Here is an 18,883-nt window from a genome sequence, read left to right as displayed (position 1 = left end):
CGCTCAGCTCCTCGTTGTCCGTTGGTTCGATGGGGCTCGTCTCAACGCGTCGTCCTTACGTCCAGTAGGGGGGAAAAGCAAGCGTCTGGTCGTGTTGTTTCTTGTTGTGTGTCTCGCTCTGTCTCTAAACCGCTCATTTTAAAGCTTAACTCCTCCCCCAGCATTACGTCAGGAAGGGCGGACCTTTTTATGAGAGAGAGAGCTTCTAATTGGAGGACAGTGTGGCGGCCGTTTGTAGCTCACCTACACTTCTGATTGGGGGAACCTAGGTAGCAGCCGTTTGTAGCTCATCTACCCGGATATGTCCTTATAAGGAAGGCATATCTGTTGGCTTTTAATAGCCTGACTGTGCATTGTTGTTAGAGGATTCTTCAGTTTTTGAAACTACATATTTCTGAAGTTAGTTTGCCCGCTAGGAAGTAACAAATGTTTCTTTATTGATAATTTAAGATTAACAAGACTATACTTGAGGGTAAATGTGTGTCATTTTCCGAGTCATATCACTAAGTATTTATCTTTTTGCTTGCTTAGAAAGGAACAAAGACGCTTCTATATTTCTTAGTAAATATAAAAGCTTCACTGTTTAGCTCTTGTTCAGTTTTCCAGATCCAATGTACAATTTAACTACATATCTAGCATAAGAGTAACTAATATCCTATGTTCCAAGTTGTTGTGAGACTAGTTGTAAACCACCTGGTCACCGTCTGTTGAGGTGTATATCTCCCCCACCATAGTTTGGGGTATTTCCACTCAGCCTGGCGGGCGTTACCTCCTGTTCGCACTATAGCCGGCTATAAATCAACATACCTTCTGTATGCTAAGTTCCATATCTATTCAGAATCTATTTTTAGCTTGCCAGCAGGAACCGGGGACCTTTGATATGCTAAGTTACTCTGTCCTCAGGCCTAGACTGTGTTTACCGTTGCAGAGAGACAGGGAAAAAGGCTGAGTATCGCCCTTTTACAACTCTGTGCTAATCCAAGCTGTGTTCTCTTTACCCCTCCTCTCCAGGGGGGGTAGAGACACAGTTTGAATCAGAAGCGTGTGATGCACTGTTACCATGTTTAGCGACTCTGTAGCGGACGGCAGACCTGTACATTTATACATTTTGCTTGGGAAAATCCACTACACAGTGTTGTGAAGAAGGCACGACAACGCCTCTACTTCCTCAGGCGCCTAAGGAAGTTCCAAGTCAGTCAGAAAATCCTTAAGAACTTCTACTCATGCACAATAGAGAGCATCCTGACTGGCAACATCACCTCCTGGTTTGGGAATAGCACTGCACAAGACCGTAGCAGACTACAAAGAGTGACACGTTCAGCCGAACGCACAATTGGAGGGGGGCTTCCCACCCTCCAGAACATTTACAACAAGCGGTGCAGGGGTAAGGCTAAGAGAATCATTAAGGACTCCAGCCACCTGAACAACTGCCTCTTTGAACTGCTGCGGTCAGGCAAGCGATACCGGAGTCTTAAGGCGAGCACAGAAAGACTCAGAAGAAGCCTCTATCCCCAGGCCATCATGCTGCTCAACGAACAATAAACACTATGCAACAACCATCAAATGCACACAGCACACACACCCACACGCACACACTCACTTTAAACAAACAACACACTGCAGCACCCACTCTCCACACTTTAGATCACCTAAACACACTTTATATTTATTGGTAAAGGATTTGCACTACAACTCGTACACCTTACTGTAAATTGTACCTAAATTGTACCTCATCCCATGCTTTGCACTATATAGTATTGTATATTAGTACATTGCATAGTATATTGTATATTGTATGGTAACTCAGTTACTTCTATTCTGCATCGAACATTGTACATATGTCTATACTGAACACTGTGACCTCTATTTTTACTTCTATTTTACATGCTATACTATTTTATTTCATACTTATCTTGTCTAGCACAGTCTCTGGAGCGTAACAGTAAGAAGCATTTTGTATAAAAGTATTCTGTACTTCTGTATGACAACTATTAAAGAAACTTGAAACTTGATCCTTTAACCTGCAGAGCCGTTTCCGTGGCTCGTACGACCTTGTACGGTCCTTCTCGCCGCGCTCCGTACCATTTACGTCTAAATACTTTAACATTTAACACGTAATCGCCGGGTAGGATCTGAGGTGCATTCTGCCTATCTTCCTCCTCCTGGAATCCAAACTTAGCTTAGTATGCATTTTGGATGCAATAAAAACGCATATCCTTTGACCTGAGAGATTTGTCCATCTGAAGATCATTCCAACCGGCCGCCACTTCCTTTTTACCGGGTGATCACACAGAGTAGGAAGGCTTAGAAATATCGCAGAGTGTTCCACTAAGAATACATCACGAAGATCTACATCAGATACGATATACGTTTGACGAAAAAAGAGATATTGATTTATGACATGATGACATTTGCGGTCCACCGATGGATCGCATGGGTGGAAGAGGTTAATATGGGAAATTTGCTTATTTGCCATCTACCCTGGAGTCACGAAATACACCAAAACGTTCCTGTAAACTTGTTGTGACCTGTGTATTTACCACATAAAAAAGAATATATTAAAAATATTTGACATTTTTGTTTTCTAAGCAGATACTGTATATACTCAGAATATTTTTTTGCCGAACCACTGCTGCCTGGGTGCAGTGATTTCATCACCTCAAAAGCCCAGTTTTTCAAAAAGCAACAGGGCTTTTGGGGTGATGAAATCACTGCACCCAGGCAGTAGTGGTTCGGCAAATATTGTTCCGAGTATATATCTGCTTAGAAAACGAAAATGTCTAATTCTTTTATTTTATTTCTCCACATGGTAAATACACAGGTCACAACATGTTTACAGGAACATTTTGGAGTTGTATTTGGAACTAGGCTACACTGGTACACCTACTTCCAGTGAATGACGCTAAGCTAGGCTAACAGTGCGGCTCTTCCCTAAGCCGAATGCATGCACAAAGAAGAAAAGGGTATGTATCTGCTTGTCTAACTCCAGGGTAGATGGCAAATAAGCTAATTTGCCAAAAGGTTGGCGTGTTCCTTTAAGACAGAAGCGTAGAAACGTGAATACTGTATAGTTAAATTAGTAAGGAATTACATTCATTTTGAGTAGTGGAAAAGGGGTAGGATTAAATAAGTGTATACTTCTTCCTACTCCTTTTCGAACATGTAAATTGAGTTATGTTCTCTTTTTTGGACACTTTTATTTATTTATTTTCATTTCATTGCTTGAGATTAATGATTTGTTTTTGTTTTAATTTGTTTGTATTTACATGTTCGAAATAAAGATTTCAAATCAAATCAAATCTCTTCCGTCTCTGCAGAAACGGGACCCCATGGTGCTGTCCAAGAAGCAGACCAATGTCTCCTCGGCAGGCGTCAACTACACCAACCTCACCAAGGACGTCTCCATCTCCACCATCTCCAACACCACGACCATACAGCTGAGGGCCTCCGAGACCAAGATCCTGGACCCCAAGAAGACCTACAACAGTGTCAGCAAGATCGACAAGATGTCTCGGATAGTGTTTCCCGTCCTGTTCGGGACGTTCAACCTCGTGTACTGGGCCACATACCTCAACAGGGAGCCAGTGGCGAAAGGAGTCATCACCTCCACGTAATCTGTCTCAAACTCTCCTGCGTTTTTTTTTTATTCTTTTTTTTCTTTTTTTCTTTGAGACACCAGGGATGATAAAAAGGGATTCAGAGTAGAAGAAGGTGAAGAAGAAGACATTTTGAATGGGATTGCAGGGGGTGCATGTGCTTAGGAAGAATTGGGATATCTGTCCCTGCACCATCTCTGGGCACACCTCCATGTAATAATATTTTTTTTGGGGGGCGGGGGGGTGGGGGGATGGGGGGGGGGGGTGGGGGGCGGGGGAGTGGGGGACCTCTTCTTCTGACCAACAGGGAAACTTAAAACATTTTCAGCCACACGCAAACATTTCAGCCACACGAAAAGAGACAATATTTATATTAATTAATATATTCCTTTATTAGGTGGTTTGAATCTCCTGGGTATGACTGAGAGGGATTGAATCTCCTTGGTATGACTGAGATGGCTTGAATCTCCTTGGTTTGACTGAGAGGGATTGCGACAGACTTCGAGAAGAAAGAAAAAAACTGAAAAAAACTGCCTGATACTGTAACAAACTACTGTACTGTACTGAGAACGGAGTGGTCGCTTTGTTACATATTTTCTCCTGCTGCAATTTGCATGACGCTCTCCTCGAGGGAAACCACGGACTGCCACACGTCTCCAACACCCGCCATTTTGTTAGTCAGATCAAGTGCTTTGGATAACCGGAGCACACTTCTTCTGCTATTACTCCCAGAGAGTTCTACCGTCAAATCAGTGCTGCAAAGTAACACGCTTCGAACAATTCAGCCTGAATTTTATGCCACAAAAGCAGTTTATCGCTTGGAATTCGTCTCATGAAACGGGCGTCTTCAACAGCATTGATGCGAACGAGGTTCTGCAATATTCCGTAAACGTGTGTCTCTGAGACGTGGATTATTGTGTTTATTTTTTTTTCTTTTCACCAAAATTGTGTGGAAGATCCACAATTTATTGAGATTAATGCTGCAAGTGAGAACCCTTATGTTTTATCGCTCTTTATATAGAAAAAAAAGAAAAGAAAATGTTGCCATCTACAGTAGTTTGTTTCTATGCCAGTGGGGTGCTTTTGTGTTTATATTTCTGTCCATTTTCACTTGAACATACTGTACAGTTGGAAGCTACTGTACAAGGGCCTGGTTTCCCAAAAACCTTGGTAGCTGATGTAGTTGTTTGTCTCTTCTCCTTCCGGTACCTTTAAGGAAAGCTGCTGAGGTCAAAATGCCGGTCAAACCTGTATAGAAGGGAGGATGTAAGCTGTCTAACATTTAAACTTCAAGTTTGTTATTTTTCTACACCAGGCACGTGCTACAATGTCGGGAAAACATTCTTACATTTTGCCCCTCTGCTATCCAAAAATGTGCTGCTAGCCACAAGCTAACGATCTACCTTGATACATCCTTGAAGAACGCCATCGGTGCTAGCGATGTTTTTGTTCTTGTTCTACTGAAATGCCAATGCCGTTTTGTGCCCCTTCACATTGTGTCACGTGCCTCGTGAACAATAACAACACGCTGCGATTCTCTAAATGTCACAGGTTTTTCTTTCAGCTAGCCTCAGGTATAGCTGTAGCCTTCGTGGTCAGTTGAAGCGAGCAAGCAGAAGGTCGCCGGGTTCAAATCCGCAGATCGTCCAGGCAAATTCATGGTAGGAGGAAGTGAGCCAGAGTTTTTTCTCTTTCTCCCCTTGACGACAACTTTCTGATTGCTTTTGAGCAAGGCACCAAGCATCCTGTTGCCTCGGTGGAGCTGTTCAGTGGCCAACAGTACAAGGCTGTGGTTGTACTGGGCAGCTCCCAGGGGTGAGCAACATTCAAACAAATAGATTGTTAGCCAACATTCCTGGTAGGTACATAGCTATGGTAGATGTATATATATATATAAATATGTGGCAAAGTGGTTGCTTGGAATGTTATCTTTTTGTACAAATAATTCAAATTGTTCAAATAAGATGAGGTTAAAAGGTCGACAAAGAACTACGTGAGCCTACTATGTAAAATGTAAATGTACTATGTGAGCCTACTATGTGAGGCTACTACGTGACGCTACTGCGTGATGCTACTACGTGACGCTACTACGTGACGCTACTACGTGACGCTACTACGTGACGCTACTACGTGAAGCTACTACGTGAAGCTACTACGTGAAGCTACTACGTGACGCTACTACGTGAGGCTACTACGTGAGGCTACTACGTGAGGCTACTACGTGAGGCTACTATGTGATGCTACTACGTGAGGCTACTACGTGATGCCACTACGTGACGCCACTACGTGACGCTACTACGTGACGCTACTATGTGAGGCTACTACGTGAGGCTACTACGTGACGCTACTACGTGACGCTACTACATGACGCCACTAAGTGAAGCCACTACGTGACGGCACTACATGAAGCCACTATGTGGCGCTATTACGTGACGCTACTATGTGACGCTACTATGTGACGCTACTACGTGACGCTACTACGTGACGCTACTACGTGAAGCCACTACGTGAGGCTACTACGTGACGCTACTATGTGGCGCTACTACGTGGCGCTACTACATGACGCTACTACATGACGCCACTACGTGACGCTACTACGTGACGCCACTACGTGACGCCACTACGTGGCGCTACTACGTGACGCTACTATGTGACGCTACTATGTATCCCTTGGGAAACCAGGCCCGGTTTCATAAGGAAATCATGTAAATAAACAAATTACTTTGCTTTCATCGCCTTGACAACTCAAAGTCTTCATTTGAGGGAGACGCAAAGGACGAGATGGCGTTGGAATTTCTCTTTATTCTTGGGTTTCATGCCCTCAAAAAAAAGATTAAAAAAGAAAACGCCAAAGTCAAATGTTGACTTTAGATTTATTAAAGAGTATGTTCCTGTCATTGTTAATGTTCTTTTTATTCCTAAATGTCTTTTGTATATATCTGTGAAAACAAATGATTTGTTATGACTTTTATCTTGTCGCTTGTAGAATAGCTTACACTTGTATGAAGCTTCAAGGACAGTACTTTGTTTAGTACACGTTTTTTCTCTCATGTGTTTTTTTGTCAACCACTTCTGAACACCCAAACAGGGCATGGTTCAGTGTATATTGTGTGGAATTGGATGAGTAATTCCAAAGTTTTGCTGCCTTACGCTGTTCTCCTGACAGACATCCTGGTCAAATCTACGCTATAATCCAGCTATAATCCTATCTGAACTGTTCGTTTGTTTTAGTTCCAGCCAATAATAGACCTTTTTCCAGTCAACATTTTGCCATGTCACAGATTGGTAAACACAGCTTTAGTCCTGCATAGCCAGACCTCTCTCTCTCTCCACACTATGGTAGCGCTGTGCACGGAAGAGGTGTCTGGCAGAACCCGTTAGCATTGTGCACTATAGGGGAAGAAAACTAAACGTTTTGGATTGTTTCTATTTCTCAAACCAATCACAATCATCTAGGTTAGACTAAACTAAAGACTAGACTCGGAAATAGCATCAGGGGAGAAATGTCTCTTGGTCATCACTTTTCCATCACAAGAGTGTAACTTGCTAGCTCCAAAACTTCTTGTTTTTGATGCTAGTGAGGATTTTGAAAACAAGAAAAAATAAAACTTCAGCTTCATGGGGGACTTATGTGGGGGTGACACAGGAGTGGGTGGGAACACAGAGGGGAATTTTTCTCTACCAGATGCGTGCAAGCACTTATTCAATGGTGATTTATTTTTTCTCTCTCAGTATCCTAACAATGAGGCCATACAGTATATCGTTTGTATTCATTCTCAAAGCTTGGTCATACGAGGATGTATATATTGGAGGATACAGAGGCTCCATATTATCTGAAAGAATCACGTCTGCCTTGCATTGCCTCTGGTACACAATGATGCCGGGAGCATATATTCATATTTAAAGAGGTTTGAATACTCTTGTCAAAACACATCTATGTAGTAGCGTTCTCTAACTGCACTCCGCTAAGTATAGACATGTCACACCGCGAGCACATTCTCCGCATAGCTTCCCCATTAGTCTCCATCACTAAGCCACCCGGCCGACCCTCACGGATGTGTCAGACCTGAGCCGAACCATTACACACTTAGAAATGAATGATAAAGAAATAGGTTTTCAGTGATCGACAACAGGCCTTCGTGGCCCGGCTTGATTGATTGATTGGTTTTATTGTGGATTAGAGACATCATCCCAGGGATAAAAACATGATAAAATGCAAGCACTTATTTCCATCATGGTCCCTGGTATTAAGAGACACACGGCAGTCCATACAGTGGGAGTACAGTGATGTTTCCCTCTGAACACTGAATTAAAATGGAACTGACGGAGGCAGACTGCAGGACATGTATAACATGTTGGATTGCAGTTGGACGTACTCTCTGCCCTTGGCCTTTGTGAGACACTGGCGAAGCCAGCGGTAACCTAGGCAACAAGAATGAGGTTATGACTGGAAGGCCGCAAGTGCAAATCCACGGAGTGGCTGGAAGGGAAGTGACCGGGTACTGCGCTCCCCTCCCTCAACTAGTGCCGGTGATGTGCCATTGAGCAAGGCACTCAACCCCCAACTGCTCCGGCTGAGCTGCTTAATTAAGAGGCCGGTGTGAATTATCATAACTGTGTGTCTGAGTGAGTGTGAGAGCCTGTGGCGCTGAGGAACCCTAGCTGGGAAAATAGATTAACACAAAGGCCATGTGTTGAAACCCTCATTTCGAGACCGCTGCTCATGTTCAGCATTAAATAGTGTTTAAAGTTTATTGCACACATTAAATTTGATCCTCAGAATGTGTCCATTAGTCCACGCAGTCACAGATAGTGTCTGAGAGTTTAGCATGTTTGTTCTAATGCAGCTCAACACAACGCCAGGTCTGTTCCCACCGGAAATGGAACCTCGATCTCGACACAGTGTCGTTTCAACATGCAAGTGTGTCTGTACTGTATCCACGGTATAATGCGGTACGTCTTGTGTTCGACGCGTTAGAGCGACACATGTTGACACTGCATGTTGAAAGCTTGCGCCTAGCTATACTACCGGAACACAGATGTGTTGAAAACTACCCTGCCTCATTACGAACACAGCGACGTTAATCACCAATGGGTGGATCTTAGGGACTAGACTTATTACTTCCTCAGCGTTTCCCCCATTAGATCTCAATCCGATTCTAGCCAGCAAGGGCAATTATTTCCCACCAGTTCAGAAGCAATAGCCTCGGGCTGGCAAGCACACTGTTAAAAATCACGTGTCTCGGTTGTCGCCATATGTGATCTACCCAGAATGCAACAGGAGACCACACTATAGCTCTGACTTGCTGGATTATAGCTTCATACTATCCATTTGTCCATCCAGTCAGCCACCCATCTCTCCATCTAGCCGGCCCATCACTGCTGCTAACAGAGGAATGATTGTGTGTGTGTGTGTGTGTCCCATCAGTCTCTGTGGCGGCCACATCTGCCATACATCTGTTGGTGGAGGGATTTAGTTCCGCTTAAGTTGCTTTCACCCATTCAGAGGGCCCTACAGCAAAGCGCTCCACTCCAATTTAAGCCCTGGCCGACTGGCGGATGACAAATGCGTGTTTTTCTACGTACTGTATGTCTGCACAGCTGGGGCGGGTGCGTGCTGAGGACAAATTTAGGATTGATTATATACTTTATCCAAGGCTCGCCCCGCGGGCAGCGCGACATACCGTGTTTGAACTCGGGGTCTCCCACAGGGGAAAACAAATTGCCAACAGTTACCTACAGGGGTGACTCCCCCCCCAAATTAGTTTTTCGTCTCCGTGACGATGTCTGTTTACAAGGTCTCCCGTGCGGTTACTCTGCCACAGTAGCTACAGTACACAAGGTTGGGAAAGGTTGCCGCTGAAACAGAAACAGAGATTACTGATCGACTTTTGTAATCAAGAACGTAATCCAGTGGATTACTTTCATCTTGATGTAATCTAATTGTTATTATTGTGATCTGAGTACGACTGAATTTGCATCATGTCATCATCGTCATCTATATTACAAGCTATACTATAGCCTACTATAACAATGATTCATCGGTAGGCCTGTTTTAAGTTGTGTAAAACGATCTGTGTCAATCTTGTACTATTTAAGCACATTGTTTTCTTCAAACACATTTCCAGATGATCAAATAAGCTATTATCTTTCAACAATTACCTGTTTCATGTGTTTTTCAGTACCTATACCATATTACAGTTACTTTTCTTTTTTTGTATTCATAAATTGTTGGGAATTTGTTACTGTGTAATTCGTTACTTCCTAATTTAGCTACAGTAGGTTATTGTCGAAAGGTTGTCGAGGGCCAGTGAAACACGTGAAAGCTATATTCCCGACCAGACCTTGCTAAAATAGCATTTCCCCAAATAATTCCTGACATTTGTTTGAATGCTCCACTCTCTTGGAGAGCCAGATTGGCGGGGTTTCGCCACGTAAGCCAATAACGTGTGCCAGTGTGTTTAAAGACAATTTAATGGACTTACCTGTGAGTGGCAACGTACTTGACATCGTAAGACGTGTCCTGACCTGGTAAACCCCACCCATCAGGTAGACCAAGTGAGGTGAATCAAACGTCATTAGAACGCAAATACTGTTTCACCCCTGGGCCTCATCTCCAGCCAGAAACATTCATCAGGGTCTGTTTTAATTTATTTTAATTTAATTTAAATCTTCATAAACAAAGAGGCTGAATTGAAAAGGTACACTGAAACCATAGACTATTCACACTGAGGCTTTATCAATGTATTACAGTTTGTTTTATGTATTTAATTTTAGTAAATGATCAAATAAAGACGACGACTACGGAAGGTAAATATAACATCCCCTCAGCCTGTTGTTTTCTGTGGCTTGGAGCTGCTCCATCAAACCGAGGGACCTTTTACACTTGAGTTATTTATACACCAGCCGAGACATATCCACCATAGTGAACACCTTATTCTCTTCACTCAAGCTACTGTGTTATGCCTGTAATAAAACATGGGTTATGGTTCCTTTTCTGGTGCTGTGTCACAGGAGACGTGATCAGGGGCCTGTATTTATCATACTTCCATGATTAGGAGTAACTGATGTAGGATCAGTGTTCGGGTCACGTGACCCGATCCACCTAACTATGACTTATGAGCCGGTCTCGGATCGGCGGAGCACAGGAATCGCCGCGGAGAATACTGTATGTGGGAGTTGCGAGTCCAAACGAGAACACCATATGAGAAAGATAATTATGTTCTCACTGATTGGCAGCATGCATTGCACATCAACACATTTTCAACTGATTCAGGTTTGTTTGTTTGGCACATGTTTCATACATACAGCATAACGAGTGAAAGACGTTTGTCTCGTAGCAGTGACATGAAGCACATTGGGGATGGGGGGGGGGGGGGGGCAATACAAATAGCATTAAAAAAGAATGGCATAAATAGCTCTAATTGCAATACACTAATTTACTGTACAATAATCACATTGTGGGTGTAATGTGTGCAACATGGCAACAGGACAATAATATTGTAGACTGTAACATAACAACCACAGGTGTTGTGTGTGAAAAGCAGCAGTAGAAACAATGGTAAAAAAGTAGCACTAAATTACAATAACAATCACAGGGTAAAATAGTGCAATAGTGCAGTGCAATACAATTGTAGAATAGAATAGATTAAAAATATATATTTTACAGTGCAATAAAATAGTTCTGGATTACTGTTCAACAGTTCAATAAAAACCTGACAGTTTTGAACCTGTAATAAAATGCAATAGACAGAGTAAAATAATACAGTGCAATAATAGAATAGTAGAATAGAATAGATAGTAAAATGATGCAATAGAATGAACAGAGTAAAATAGTGCTACAGTACAGCGGAGTGTATTAGAAGGCTATGGTGAAGAGGTACGTTTTTAGCTTATTTTTTTAAATATTAAGAGATATAGCTTCCCTAATGTCCATAGGTAGTGTGTTCCATAACTTTGGTGCATAGTTTGCAAAGGCTGCATCCCCGATTTTCCTTAGACTGTGGCTTGGAACCTTCAATAGACCAGTAGTAGATGATCGCAATGTTCTAGGAGGCCCATAGTTGACTAGAGCATTTGCAATGTAGCTTGGTCCTGTTCCATTTAGTGCTTTGTATATAAGGAGGAGGACCTTGAAATCAATTCTAAATGTTACCGGAAGCCAGTGTAGGTTAGCTATTACAGGACTGATGTGGTCTCTCCTCTTGGTTCTAGTTAGTAGCCTAGCTGCCGAGTTTTGAATTAGTTGGAGTCGTTCTGTGTTTTTTTTTTGGGAGGCCAGTGAGGAGTGCATTACAGTAGTCAAGTCGGCTTGAGATAAAGGCATGGATCAGTTTTTCAGCGTCTTTTTTATTTATAAACGGCCGTACCTTAGCTATGTTTCTAAGGTGGAAAAATTATGTTTTTGTCACCTTGTTGATGTGTGATTTAAAACTTAGGTCTGAGTCTATTATAACACCAAGACTTGTAACTTCGGGTGTGATCCAAGGAGTAAGTTGCCCCATATTGCTCTGTAACATTTCTCTTTTTGTTATAGGACCGACTAGTAGGATTTCAGTTTTGCCCTCATTTAATTTTAGGAAGTTGCTCGTCATCCATTTGTTTATTGCTAAGAGACAGGCTGAAATGGAGTTTATAGCTGTGTGATCATTTGGTTCAGCGGAGATGTACAATTGTGTGTCATCTGCATAACTATGGAAACATACATTGTGCTTTCTTTTTTTTATCTTTTTTTTTATTCAGCACAAAATCAAGACAGTACAGATATGCAGATATACTTTACAACTCGTTCTCAATTAACATCATGTCTGTACCGTGTCATTAAGAGACAGCTATGCTTGGGGAAGGGGAAGGGGCGTAAATTTTTATTTTATTTTATTTAATAAAAGAAAAAAAACAGGTAAACCAGAATATACTACATGTGTGGATCAAACCATTTAAAAAAGAAAATGACAATAAAATGGGGAATAAGATAGAAAATAATAAGATGAAAATAAATAATACAGTGCCTTTATAGCCCTATTCGCTCTATACAAGCCCACTTTCTATCGAACTGTTCACCTTGCAACCTGATCAGATGAGTCATCCTCTCCATGTCCTGAATTTCTTTAACTTTGTTTAGCCATTGGTCATTGTGCTTTCTAATGATGTCTCCGAGAGGCAGCATGTATAGTGAGAATGGACCAAGGCAGCTCCCCTGTGGAACTCCGAAGTAGGTGTCATGTTTCTCAGAAGAATGATCTCCAAGCCTGACGTAATATTTTCTCCCTTTGATATATGTTCTGAACCAGTTTAATACATACAACAATGGACACGGGACCCCACCCCCCCCTCCTAACAACAATGGACGCAGGACCCCATCCCCCCTCCCCACCTACCGCCACACGGACAACCAGACACCACAGTCAATCAACACTTTGAACTCGACGACATAAACCAAATAACGAACACAAATGGACTTCACATATTTCACCTAAACACAAACAGCCTGAGACCCAAACTGGCTGAAATCAGACATTTGTTTATAAACGGTAAGGCTAACATATTGTGTTTCACAGAAACAAAACTAGACTCATCTGTTCAGGATCCAGAGATTGAAATCGAGAACTATTCAATAGTCAGGAGGGATAGAAACCAGTATGGAGGTGGCGTCTGTGTGTATATTCACAAAGATACCAAATCCATCAACCGTACTGACCTTAACCATGACGAGATTGAAACTGTATGGATTGAAATCTTATTTGAAAGGGCGAAATCAGTACTAATAGGCACAATCTATAGACCGCCAGAACACAGTGGCTTCTATGACACACTCGATGGGTGTTTAGCTGGGGTGGAGGGCGTAGAAAAAATCCTTATTGGGGACTGGAACACGGACATGCTACGTAAAGCAGCACCCGTCTTCAAGGCCTTCAGTAGGTTTTGTGATCTGCACGGCCTCAGCCAGCTAATCACCCAACCCACAAGGGTATGTGAATCAACTCAGACTACCATTGACCTCATCCTGACCTCTGACAAGTCCAAGATCTCCAATAAAGGGGTTATAGCATGCGGGTTAAGTGATCATTATATGATATTCTGTACCCGCAAAAAGCTAAAGCAAAAGGCTGGCTGTCACAAAACAGTCAAATCTAGAGACCTCAAAACCTACTCTAGCGAGGCCTTTAACGCTGAACTGGAGAGCCTGGACTGGTCAGATGAACTCAATGGTACAGTGGTTGAAGAAACCTGGCTTGGCTTCAAAACCAAATGTTCAACAATACTAAACAACATGGCCCCCCTAAGAACCACCAGGGTAAAAAATCGCGCTGAGCCGTGGATGCACACTGAAATACTTACCGCTATGAAAGCCAGAGACAAAAAATGCTCTGAGTTTCGTAAAAGTCAGTCAAAGCTTACCAAACGCATGAGCAGTGAACTCCAAGACCACGTGACTGAACTCAAACTAGAAAGAAACAGACTAAGAAATGAAAAAAATTTCATCAATGACAAAACTGAGGAAAACAAAAATAAACCATGTGAACTTTGGAAATTACTCAATAATCAACTAGGCTGCAGTAAAAAACTTAAAACCAGGTTCTCAAACAATAACATACAGACGGACAACACGCTCATCACAGACAAGCTGGATGTAGCCAATTACTTAAACACTTTCTTCACAAACATAGCCACAACACTGGTAAACAAACTACCCTCCCACTCAGGGCAATATGGGGTAGAACACATAGTAGCATACTACAAGAACCTAGGCATCCACAAAGACGACTTCAAACTGGAAATGGTAACTACAGATGAGGTACTCAAAAAACTGAGCGCCCTCCAAACGAACAAGGCCACTGGCCATGACAACATCCCCTCCAAATTCCTCAGAGACTCAGCAGCCGCCATCACCCCAGTCATCACACACATAATAAACCTCTCCATAAAACAGGGACACGTCCCCAAGGACTGCAAAATTGCGAGAGTAACACCCCTGCACAAAAAGGGCAGCAAATTAGACCCAGGCAACTACCGCCCTGTTTCTATCCTTACATCCATCTCGAAAGTCATGGAAAAAATAGTATACGAACAGGTCGAAAAGTACCTTGCGGAAAAAAATCTAATCTACGAATTCCAATCTGGTTTCAGAACATCCCACTCCACTGACACATGCCTTCTCTATTTGAACGACCACTTCAAACAAGAGGTGGCCGCGGGCAAATACTGCGGCATGGTCATGCTGGACCTATAAAAGGCCTTCGACACTGTCAATCACACCATTCTGATTGACAAGCTAAAAGCAATTGGTTTTGAGAGTCTATCAGTGAGCTGGATACAATCCTACCTGGAGGGGAGAGAACAGATGGTGGAGGTAAACGGTACCCTAGTGAGCTGTGGTGTTCCACAAGGAAGCATACTAGGACCGCTACTATTCCTAATTTATGCAAATGACATGTCATCAGCTTGTGACTGCAACTTGTTCCTGTTTGCGGACGACTCAGCCCTGCTGGTCTCTGACAAGAACAAGTTACAGGTTGAAAAAGCCCTCAGCTCGGAACTAGGCAAAATCTGCATATGGCTCGCCGACAACAAACTATCATTACACATGGGCAAAACAGAGTCCATTCTCTTCGGTTCAAATAACAAACTCAGCAAGACCGACGGCTTCTCAGTTACAGTGGGTGACAATATTGTCACAAGGAAAGATGAAATTACCTACCTGGGTTCCATCCTAGAGGCTAATCTTTCCTGTGACAAAATGGCATCCAATGTAATAAAAAAAGTCAACAAACAAACTCGATTCTTGTACCAGATCTCCTCTCTGGTAAACAAGAATACCCTGAAGACTCTGGCAGGAGCACTCATTCAAGGGTACTACGACTATGCTTGCACCTCATGGTACCAAAGCACCTCAAAGGCACTAAAAACCAAATTACAAACATCTCAAAACAAACTAGTCAGACTACTGCTTGACCTGACTCCTAGAACCCACCTCACCCCTGCCCACTTTGACAACCTAGGATGGCTTAGAGTAGACGACAGAGTACAGCAACTTGCAATGGGCCTGGTCTACAAGATACACTACACGACCAAGGTACCCATGTACATGTCAAAATACTTCCCAAAGGTCAGTGAATACCACAATCACAACACCAGAGGGAGCTCCACAAATCATGTTAAACCCAGATTCGGCTCAAACAAGGGACTAAACACGTTTCGCAATTATGCCACATCAATGTGGAACGCCCTACCCAAAGCTGTAAAGGAATGTGAATCACTACCCACCTTCAAAAACACTCTCAAAAAACACCTACGGGAGACTGCAATTCGAAACTGGCCCCTACAAATGTCCTAACCCAGTTGTACAGTAAATGACCAAGTATGGCTTTGTCAGTATTCCAATGTACAGTGTACAGTGTCCCCAACTTCTCCCCCCCCCCCACCTCCAATGTACAGCCCCCCACCCACCCACCCAACCCCACCCCACCTACCCAACCTCCTCCAATGTACAGTTTCTACGTCAAATATATATACAATCTTTTTCTGGACACTTTTTGTATCACAAACAGTACTGTATTTGCAAATCTGGTATGTCATAAATGTATAGATGTAGCAGTACTGTCTATCTGTATTTTGTGTATGTCATATATGTTATGATGAATTGAAAATGGGGGACCCTGATGTAAACAAGACGAAAGTCTTTCTCTGGTCTGCATCCCCTTAACAATTGTATGTATTGAGCTGTACTGTACTGTACCCATTCTGCAAACTGTTAATACATTTTTCAATCAATCAATCAATCAATCAATCAATTCAATCAATCAATTCAATCAGTCAGAAAGACCAACTAACTTTTCTAGAGGATTTATTAGGATATCATGGTCGATCGTGTCAAACGCTGCGCTTAGATCTAATAGGACGAGAATTTGGACTTTGTTTGCTTCCGAGTTTATTCTGAGGTCACTAATTATTTTTGTAAGAGCAGTTTCAGAGCTATAGTGTGTTCTGAAGCCTGATTAAAATTCCTCCATGATGTTGTTTTCTTTGAGAAAGGAGTTTATTTGTATTGAGACAATTTTCTTCAAGTATCTTGCTGATGAATGGGAGGTTCGATATTGGCCTATAGTTGGTTAGTACATTAGTTTGAGTTTCTTTAGTAAGGGTCTTACGACAGCTGTTTTGAATGCGTCTGGGAAAATACCTTTCAGAAGCGATGTTTTTATAATATTTAGGACATGACTTGCAATACTCTCGAATATTCGCTTAAAAAATGCTGTGGGTAGTATAGGGTCAATATAGGAAGTGGAGGAGTTACATTCCATGACAGTTTTGTAAAGCTCAGTTGATGTAATGCAAGCAAATTTTCCTATGATTACTTTTTCGCAGGGTTTGCTGATGGTGTCCATGTTTGTATCAGGACTAATGCTGGCTCTAATTGAAGTTATTTAGTTATTGAAGAATAATGCTAGTTCTTCACATTTTGATGCAGATGACCGTGGAGGGGTGGGGGCAGTGTTGAGTAGCTGGTCGATGGCTGAGAATAATATTCTAGAGTTTCCAACATTCTCTGTGATAATCTTAGAAAAATAGTCCTTTCTTGCCACTCGTATTTCTTTGTTATAGGCAGTCATGGCTTCCTTATATATAATAACTTTATTTGTATAGCACTTTTCATACAGAGGTTGCAGTTCAAAGTGCTTCACAACAGTAAAAAATACAGGCATGAGCAAGCATACAGTAGCAAGGTATGGTAAATCACAGTGTATCACATTAGGATCTAGCATCCCAATAGGCTGTTTACAGTTTCATTCAGTAATACAAATAATAAAATAGTTTAAAATTATTAAGTTTCTAAAAATTATAAAATAGAACGGACATACAATAACAGTAAAAAATACAGGCATAAGCGAGCATAAAAATGTAAAGTGTAAATAGCAAGGTTACAGTAAAAAGTGTGATAAGATTGTTCAATCAGATGAAAATGGCCCAGTTAGGAGAATCAACTTTGGCTAGGCGGTGATGTTCACGATGTACCTAACTGGAATGTTAAACAACTTTGATAAGATTTAGGTCAAAAGTCATCTTCTCCTCACAACAGAGCATCAAATATTTGCCTGCATTACCCCACAGTGAAATGCCTGAGCAAAGAGATAGGTTTTAAGCTGTCTTTTAAAGATGTCTAGCGAGTTGGCTTCTCTGATGTTTTGGGGTAGTTTGTTCCACAGTTTTGGGGCATAGTTGATAAAGGCTGCATTACCGATCCTCTTTTGACTGTTTCTGGGAGCCTCTAGTAGTCCAGCAGCTGATGATCGCAGTGTTCTTGCTGGTGTGTAATTTATTAGAGTGTTGGCGATGAAGCTAGGTCCCTGTCCATTTAGAGCTTTGTATGTAAGGAGAAGGACCTTAAAGTCAATTCTAAATGTTACAGGAAGCCAGTGTAAAGCAGCTAAGACTGGACTAATGTGCTCTCTCCTTTTGGTTCTAGTTAGCAGTCGGGCTGCAGAGTTTTGGATTAGCTGAAGCCTCTCTGTGGTCTTCTTAGGGAGACCTGTGAAAAGTGCATTACAGTAGTCTAACCGGCTAGATATGAATGCATGAATTAGCTTCTCAGCATCGTTCTGATTAATAAATGGTCGTACTTTTGCTATATTTCTGAGATGGAAGAACGATGTTTTCGTCACTTTGCTAATATGAGAATTGAAGTTCAGTTCTGAATCTATGATAACCCTGAGACTAGTGACCTCAGATTTGATCCAAGGGGTTAGTCCTCCCAGGTTCTTTATTAATGTTTATTTTTTAGTTTTGGGGCCGATAATTATAATTTCAGTTTTGTTCTCGTTTAGTTTCAGGAAGTTCTTACTCATCCATTTATTTATTGCCAGTAAGCAGTCTGTAATGGAGCTAATCGCTGTATCATTTGGTTCAGCAGATATGTACAGTTGCGTATCATCCGCATAGCTATGGAAATCTACATTATGTTCTCTGATGATATCACCCAGCGGTAACATGTAAAGGGAGAAGAGTAAAGGACCTAAGCAACTCCCTTGTGCAACTCCATAGTTGTTGTCGTATATATCAGACATGTGATCTCTTAATTTAACATAGACTTTCCTCCCTCTGATGTATGTTTTAAACCAGCCTAGCACATGTTCTGAGAAACCGACATGGTTTTCAAGACGATCGATTAGAATATCGTGATCGATTGTATCAAATGCTGCACTGAGATCTAGCAGGATAAGGATGGAGATCTTATTCTCATCAGAGTTTAGCCTGAGGTCACTGATTATTTTGGTGAGGGCAGTTTCAGT

At 42.0% G+C, this 18,883-nt stretch overlaps 1 protein-coding gene across 1 annotated transcript in view; it reads left to right on the top strand.

Annotated features, from left to right (window-relative positions):
• Positions 1 to 3,614, top strand: part of LOC311241451 (gamma-aminobutyric acid receptor subunit alpha-5-like) — a gene marked incomplete at its 3' end in the record, with an annotated part of 157,137 nt that extends 153,523 nt beyond the window's left edge. Inside the window, exon 8 of the mRNA XM_084330287.1 lies at positions 3,318 to 3,614. Within this exon, the coding sequence (XP_084186413.1) occupies positions 3,318 to 3,614 (297 nt within the window). The remainder of the gene's footprint in view (positions 1 to 3,317) is intronic.
• Between the last annotated feature and the right edge of the window lie 15,269 nt (positions 3,615 to 18,883).

The sequence above is a fragment of the Notolepis coatsorum genome (genome assembly GCF_963971535.1).
Source record: "Notolepis coatsorum genome assembly, chromosome: 1".
NCBI classification, from domain to species: domain Eukaryota; kingdom Metazoa; phylum Chordata; class Actinopteri; order Aulopiformes; family Paralepididae; genus Notolepis; species Notolepis coatsorum.
This window is presented reverse-complemented; position numbering and strand designations above follow the sequence as displayed.